The sequence below is a fragment of the Thalassophryne amazonica genome, chromosome 7, assembly GCF_902500255.1.
Source record: "Thalassophryne amazonica chromosome 7, fThaAma1.1, whole genome shotgun sequence".
NCBI classification, from domain to species: Eukaryota; Metazoa; Chordata; class Actinopteri; order Batrachoidiformes; family Batrachoididae; genus Thalassophryne; species Thalassophryne amazonica.
The window spans coordinates 73,263,837-73,272,060 of NC_047109.1; the positions used below are offsets into that span (position 1 = coordinate 73,263,837).

Genomic DNA, 8,224 nt, shown 5'->3' on the forward strand with positions numbered 1-8,224 from the left:
TTGTTCAGCAAGCTGTTATTTTGCAAACAAATAGGATAGGCCACTGCAGAGGCAGTAAAGCTTTTGCTTAAACCTGTACAAATTGTACTTTTGTTCCTAATTATAGTTGCTAACATGATCTTTGACATTTTGAGGGAATGACGTTACAATTGTACACAATACCACAAGGGGGAGCTATGGTTGCCTTTAGTTAAACATGGACTGGGACGTGCAGTCTTGTGTTTGAGGATCTGAATAGCCGCTTACAACCAGATGCTCACTCATTAGGGATATCAATGACAAGTTCAGCTTCGTCTCCCTCTCCCCTATCTTCATCTCCTCTGTCGCTGTCAGCGTCGCTCTCCCCCTCTTCCTCAGCAGCATCTCCGCTCAGCATTTGTCTAGGAACCCAGCTAAAGGGTCCACCGGCCACAGGAGTGGTCGTGGGGGCTGAAGAGTAATTTGAACTCATTGCAGCAACAACCTGAGAGAATTTCAGATTAAGACGCAAAAAAAAAAAAAAGTTAGGGATGATAAATAAGGTGGAGGGAGAAGAAAGGCCATGGATGGATGGCAAAAAACAAAATGTGCAGCATGTCCAAAATCTAAAAGATCAGCAGATTACAAGGTAGTATGACTTTTTTTAACTATATCAGTGTCCTGAGAATGAATTTATTTCAGGCTGCTTTCGATTAATGGTCAGACAAATGCTAAAGCTGTTTTGGTAAAACGTGTCTGCATGACACACAGCGTGAGGAAACCCACCAGGACTATAAATTGGCTGGACAGAACACTGCATGTTCTTAAATGTTCAGATATCTCTATTATATTCTCAGAGAATCTTATTTTCTCATCTTCTACTCTCACCTTCCCTGGTGTCTCTCTCTTGTTTTTTGCAGTCTTTGTTTTTCTCTCTTTCTTCATTCGCTCAGCGGGAGGAGCCAAATACTCTGGTGGGAAGGGCATCTGCCCGACACACACGCATGCTCCGATTTGACAATTGACCACACAAGCACACATGCATAGGCAGTTTACAAGACGCAACATACACAAAAACATATACAGAATGAAAGATGCAAGGACACCGAAGCAATCATAACCCAGAAAAGAAAACAAAGATAAAATACACTCATGAATAAAATGATAATCAAATGATATTGTGACAAATCAAAAACAAGGGGTTATGTTTAGCGATGAGAATGTCAGAGTGACAGCGATGTTGCTGTTATGGGCGAGACCAAGATATGAAAAAAAAAACAGAACACTCACTGTGTTGAGGTAGGATCCGGAGCCTGACGACTGCAGAGGATGTACACCAGGACGGGACAAAAGGGAAAGATGGGAAGATGATGAGGATGAAGGCAGACACACTCCAGGACTACTCCGTCGCCTGAGAAGAGGAAACAAGTAATAAGAGGTTACCGAATGCACACTAGAAGCCCTCAGGGCCTGTATTCACAAAGCAGCCTAAGGCTAAAAGTAGCTCTTAGCGATGTCATTCTACGAAAAATCTTAGAATTCCTCGAATTGTATTATAGCTTCAGATGGTACTATAATTTGCCAACTCTAATCATTATATTTTACTGTTTTGTAGGGAAGCATGGCCAACAGAACTAGAATAGCAAAATTTATAGCTGCACAAGGACTGAGACTGATTTTTGATGCCAGGAGTGCGGATGAAAAGGATGATGGATAAATATATTAGAGAGTGAAATAAATATGAAGAACCCTAAAACAATAATTTATACAGAAGTATTCCAATATCAGAATCAGAATCAGAAGAAGTTTATTGCCATTGCCAATGAACAGGATTCACAGACTAGGAATTTGCTTTGATATAATGGTGCAACATTAAGCAGAAAGCAATATATAATGCTAAGATAAAATATAAAATATGTGCTAAAATAAGATATTAAGAATATAAAGTCAATGGGGTCATAAAAAACCCCACTCAGTCATATTAGTTGCTAAAATAGCTTGGTCACTTGAGGGTTAAAGCTGACAGTCTGCATTACAATCTCATATTAGCTATTTATTTTCAGATCCAGTATTCTGTAACATACAGTGAAAAATAGTCTGTCAATGACCAAACACATATGGACCTAAGTGAATGTCGGAATGTTCCATGACGCACACCCAAATGTCCTCAAACCACTTAATGTTACGAGGTGGATTTCACCTGACTGCTTGGCATGCAATCAATGACGCATGCCCAAATGTCATCAGATCACTTAATGTTACAAACTGGATTTAACCTAGCTGCTCTGCGCACAGTCTAACTGATAAAAACAAGTGCTTCATATCTGTCTGGGACAAACTGGGGAACCTGATGGAATGGTCCGTTATTGCTTATCACGCTGACACAAACAAGTTCATCACAAAGGTTTGATATAACACATGCTGCTTGAACAAACAACACAATCACGTCACCTGCTTACCACACCGATGCACCATTATTGCAGCCAATCACATAGTCCTACTGATACACAACGGCAGGGAAACGACTGCCCACCTGGGGGCAGGTCAATTGCAGGAATAAGAACAGCTCAGCCCTAATGTGGGGGCTCTTCTGTTGCAATGGTGCATGTGACGTTTGCTTCTGGAAGACGCCAGCACTGTCTTAGTTAACTCTGTTCTCAGCTCATGCAACTATCTCAATAGAACATCTGTTTTTTGAAGTCCATCTCAGTCTCAGTTATTGAGTTCGTTCACCACATAAAATTACCAGGTGGGGTTCAGGCAAACAGAAAAACCCCAACATGACTATGATCTTAAATTTCAAACAAACATCCCATTTTCTCAGTGACATACAAGACATAGCAATAGTTCAAGGGTGAAGTACATGAAAATTACTTGCTCCCTGAGGGCTTTTAAATGGTAATCTGCCCATGACAGACAGGGGATAAAAGGGGGTCAGTGGGTCTAACCTCGGAAATCTGCGAAAATTTCCAACTTACTTCTTTGCTCCATCTCGTTCTCTGTCCCTTTCCCTGAGGCCTTCTACTTCACTGGTGTCTGAGGAAACAGTTGCATCTGAATCTAGAAGATGTGAAAAAAAAATCATCAGTCAGTGAGACTGGTGACAACAAATATAAAGCACATGCAAGCACAGGAGATTAATGATGAAGACATAACTACCTGATGAGTCCTCATCTATCCTCTCATATTGTAGCAGTCTGTCCAGGAGGAAGCTAGAAAACAAGTGATGTGTTATTTACTCAACCAAAATGTAAGCTAAGATGCAGGCTTAAATCTGGGAGGAGGAGGATTTTCTTAAAAAGATGTGAAATTTCAGCTGAAGTTTACCAGAAGGCACATGGGAGACTCAAGCCTATATTTTTTGTGTTTTCTTATAAGTGAAAGTGAAACAGGAAATGTCAAATGTGTTTAACTTTGGAAAGTTTTTTTTTTTTTTAAATAATTCCCACCTGGTTTTGATTTTTTTTTAATGAACATATTCTTTGATATGTTGTTTTTGCTGTTGTATTTAATCCTCTGTAAGTTTTCTGTGTAACTTTTTGTTTGTAACATTAAATAATAAAAAAAAAGTCAATGTTGAACACTTTCCTGGTTTGACAATAAACGAGATCTTGTGGGATCTCACAGAAATTCAGTGGGAAGTTGAGACTGAAACAGGAAGTGCTAAATTTTGAGACCACAGTGAAACAGGAAATGTCAAATGCTGAACACTTCCTGGCATGGGTGTGTAGCTGGGTTGCACTGAACGCCCCTGAAATCTGACTGGACACCCCAGGTGCCACACGGAAGATTGACATGTCACGGCACGTCGAAAAGAGGTTGAAAAGAGCCATTTTTAAATCAGTGATACATACTGACTGCTAGGTCCCTCCTGTACAGTAGTTGGTGCTGTGCTCCACAAAAAAAGTTCTAATCCACCTTAGTAGAAGAAAAATGTTTGACCCAGTTTTGAATTTGAACACATTGCCTGAACCACGGATTCCTAGTTATATTGGTGAGTAAACAGACATTTTCTAATGTCTAAAATGATCTTCCTTAAACTCAAACTGATAGCAAATCTCTACAATTTCGTATAAATTTATTTAAAAATATAAAATACAGCTTCCTGATGAAGTGGTGTAGAGGAGGTTATTCTTAAAAGGAAGACCTGAAAGTTCAGCTAATTTGGCCATACTGTGAAGTAGCTGAAAAATTAGAATATGAATTTTCATCAACATAAAAAAATACTTAAAGTGGCAAGGGGTTAAGAGGGCCATATTTGGGGGTCTGGGGAGCGAAGCCCACCCAAGAAGTTTAAGATTTTTAGCCATGCATATGCTCCCCAGAAGCATTTACTGAACAAAAAAAGTTTGAAGAAACTAAATTACTTGGTGAGGACCCTTTTCCAGGCATATGAGATACAAATAAAGAAAATGCTTAAAGTGTGGTGTGTGTGTGTGTGTGTGTGTGTGGGGGGGGGGGGGGGGGGGGGGGCAAACCAGAAGCAGAAAGACCTCAATGACATGGTGAGATGCTGAAGAGCTTCGCTTGTTCATGTCCGCGACATATACATGTTAAACTCATCTTATGGACATTTTCTTGTCTTTCTGTGGCTTTGGCATCAAGAGATAATGTAAAAATGTCTGAAAGTAATCAAATTATGTTACTTTTATACTGTGAAAAGAGGATAAGGTTGCAGATTTCACTACTGGCATCTTATTAGTAAATACACTGTAATATAATTTTAAAGTAAGCCTCTGACTGTGCAAACATACTGACCTCACCTTTTGTCCCGAGAAACTTTGAGAAGTTTTCTCTGCGCTCTTCTCAGCTCCTCCTGAAAGCATTCCTGTTCCTGAAACGACATAAACCAAAATAAATATTAAACAAAGTGGCTATAGATATGGTACCATATTCCACCACTTTGTGCACCATCCAATAAGAAACTGCCATGATTATCAGGAGATAAAGAGGTGTTGCTCTGTCTCATGGTATTGAAACTTCACAAGAGGCACTTGATGAATTTCAAGATCAAAATTTAAGGATAGAGCTTAGGTCAGCGTTAGGTTTTTGCATGGACCATCATGTTGGATAGTTTAAATAACAATGGATGCCATACTAATAGCAAATCAGGTTTTCATATGGTACCGTACCAATAGCAATGGCAAATATTAAATGTCATTTAGCCATCTTTCAGCCATTTGCAATAACACTACATATTCTTTTCAATAATACTTGTACACTTGTGTATAATATCACTTGAACACTCATGCAATATTAGGAAACATTCTTTCTGCTTGTATACAAGCGTATAGTGTAAACTATTCTACTGTATATATTGTTACTCCACACAAAACTTGACTTTTTATTTTGGTAATTATTTTTCTTCTTATTTTTTTGCATACTTGCACTGTTGTTCTGTGACTGTTCCTGTGCTGCTGTAACATTGTAAAGTTCCCTGTCATGGGACTAGTAAAGGATTATTTTATCTTAGTTCAAGAGATGTGTAATATGCTACCCCCTGTTAAGATTCTGTGTTAAATTTTAGGGGATTATCACCCCATCATTTATGGACTTTTTATGCTGTGGGATATGAGGTGCACTACCAGTATATAGTAATATATCTGTTTGATTTCAGCTGTGTGCTTTTGGCTAGCTATCTGTGTCCTTCAAGAAGACACATCATCTGTATTGTCTCAGTCAACCCAGCTACAAATGGCAACCAGCAACGGTTGCAGAAATAATTTCTGATGGACTGGTGTCACATCTAGAAAAGCAATAACATGTTCCGGAAGGTTATTCCAGCAGTTAACTATTTCTTAGGTATGTTTCCCCAGATCCTATATTAATGCATGTTCCTGATATTTTTTAATTATTTTTGTCCACTTAGTCCTGACTGGGATGACTAAGATTAAGGTGATTAATTAATCATATATTTCAGATAAGGCCTCACATGCTTTGATTATGTCTGGTAGAGCTGGTAACCCAACAATTAATGTCTACAAGACGACAAATCCTTTCATTCCTGCACTTACTTTGTTGTACTCTGTTGGAATGATTCCAGCTTCTTTGTACTTTCTTAAAATGTGGGATCCATATGATCTGTCCCTATTCCAATTTTTATCTAACTAATGCAGTGAACTTTGGTTTGAAAACCTGTATCAGGGTGTTAAAATGTGCTGATGAGCCCTAATGTAGTATGTGAACTTCAAAGCTTAGCTGATGCAGGGTGGATACTCACGTAGACAAGAAACTTTAATTTTCGTTTGAGATTTTTGTATTTGCGCTTGTAGTCAACGTCGACGTCGGCTTGGCCGTTCATTTCTGAAAGAGAAATAATGAATAAACCCCACACACGTTAGCTAGACGCAAAAAAAAGCAATAGAAACTACGCCGTTTCTGCGACCAACATATACACGAAAAAATACAAATATTCTTGAAAATTTTCAAAAGTCGTTATGGTTTTATAATTATCTGAAAGAACCACAACCTCTGCCTTGAATCTGTCTGTGCGACATGATCTTGTTTGCTACAGTGACGTCATTTTTGTGCGTCGGTGAAAGAAGTGTCTCTGAAGTTCTATCCCGTAAAATGTTACATTAAAAATAGATTTAGTAAATATATCGAAACTGACTGTAGTTTCTGTGCGAACTCTCCTGAAACGGTTGTTCATTTGTTTTGGCTGTGTCCCCTTGTGAAAGCATTTTGGGAGAGACTATATGTGACTTCATCCAGAACTACACTGACTGGGTTAAATGATAAATTTATACAATGCCAGTTCAACTCATTTTGATTTTACCTTTTGATTTTAATGTCCGAATTTCACATTCACTGTTGATTCTCAAAAAAAAAACACGTTTCACTCTTTTTTACAATGGTTTTACACAGTACATTATTTCAATTGAAATGTATGATAATACGGAACGTCCTTGCAACGTTGCTGGGAGGTTACATTTTCGTTGCACAATTGGGAACGTTCTGTCCACCTCCTGGCATCTTCCATCAGGAACGTTGTTACAGTTTTTGGACGTTTCTTTGGAACGTTGTACTTACGTTGAGGGGACGTTCTATTAACTACATAATTCACCAGCCTTATCAATCTATATCTATATATCAATCTATATATTGATAGGAGATTTTTTTTAATGAAAGACGTGCGGACGGATTGCAGCGTCGGCTCGCAGCCGCCGCGACGCTCCGCCACAGGAAAAACACCTCTGTTGGAAGCCTTAAGGACAAGTTGGAACATGTCCAACTGTTAAACAATTTCTCATATACTCACTCCACTGAAAGCCATCAAAAGCCGCCTGGATTTTACAAATGGTTATCAACACGGAGGTGTTTTTCCTGTGCCGCCGCACCGCGCCAGCTGCATCCCGACGCGCGGACCTGTCTGCACGTCTTTCATTAAAAAAATGTCCTTTAACAGTGGAATATCCGGATAAAATGCTGAAACCGACTTCTTCTGAAACTTCTCTGTTCTCTCACGACGTCCTGGATCAATAGAGCCTGAAATGTGGAGGTTTTCAGCTTGAAACAGGCTGACGACGACGCCTGGGAGTGCTGCGTGACGTCCCACTCCGTGGGAATTCCTTAAAGCGACAGTATCATCTCAAAATCTCTCATCAGCCGTTAAAATTTTCACCGAAAACCAGCTTAATTTTTGGAACCGTGTCCACTTCGATGTGTCTCACAGGTTTAGAAAAAATTTTGATCAAACAAAGCACCAGTCTCTCAGCAACTTCTCAGACAAAGGAATTCTGACGAGGGGCTGGACGACTCCTCCCACAAGGAGTGCTCACAGGCGGATGATGTCACCGACAGGCGTGGAAAAACTCACGCATGCGCACGAGGGTTCAAGCATGTCTGACGTAAAAACATATGAATGAAATCCATATAGTTTTTGAAAAAAATAAAAAGGACCTATACTTTGACAGCCCTCGTACACACACACACATACATATATATATATATATATATATATATATACATATAGCACACACTTTAACGTAAATATGCCAGTTTTAGCATAATACTAATTTCCATCCGTAGTCTCCAGACATAAAATATAAAACACCGAGCATTTAACAAGCATAAAAACATTGATAATTTACAGTATAATACACTGTCATATTGTAATATAACCCAGAGCCATATAAAGGAGGAGTTATCTGTTCCGGTCAAGATGGGGGTTAAAATGCTGTTGTCTCAATATAAAGTGCAGGAAAGTACTGAGGTAGAATTCAGTTGTAGGTGTGTACAGGTACAGTCAGTTTTATTATAAGAT

General features: G+C 39.1%; 1 protein-coding gene across 2 annotated transcripts; it reads right to left on the reverse strand.

Moving 5' to 3' along the window:
* Positions 1 to 120: 120 nt before the first annotated feature.
* ino80e (INO80 complex subunit E) lies at positions 121 to 6,488 on the reverse strand. Of its 2 annotated transcripts, XM_034174443.1 has the most exons (8): positions 6,428 to 6,488; positions 6,179 to 6,261; positions 4,722 to 4,792; positions 3,118 to 3,170; positions 2,937 to 3,018; positions 1,249 to 1,369; positions 847 to 945; positions 121 to 463 (listed from the first exon to the last, which is right to left on the reverse strand). In XM_034174443.1, exons 1-8 carry the CDS (start codon positions 6,453 to 6,455, stop codon positions 257 to 259), a joined length of 744 nt encoding a protein of 247 aa, XP_034030334.1. In that variant the 5' UTR covers positions 6,456 to 6,488; the 3' UTR covers positions 121 to 256. The 2 variants fall into 2 exon arrangements, with proteins under 2 accessions (XP_034030334.1, XP_034030336.1); XM_034174445.1 differs by lacking the exon at positions 847 to 945.
* Between the last annotated feature and the right edge of the window lie 1,736 nt (positions 6,489 to 8,224).

Coding starts and splice junctions, on each gene's coding strand:
- ino80e (XM_034174443.1), bottom strand. CDS start 6,455: ATGTCGCACAGACAGATTCAAGGCAGAG. Junction 6,262..6,427: donor CAGACAGATTCAAGGCAGAG/GTTGTGGTTCTT, acceptor TTTCTCTTTCAG/AAATGAACGGCCAAGCCGAC. Junction 4,793..6,178: donor AATTAAAGTTTCTTGTCTAC/GTGAGTATCCAC, acceptor ATGTCGTTTCAG/GAACAGGAATGCTTTCAGGA.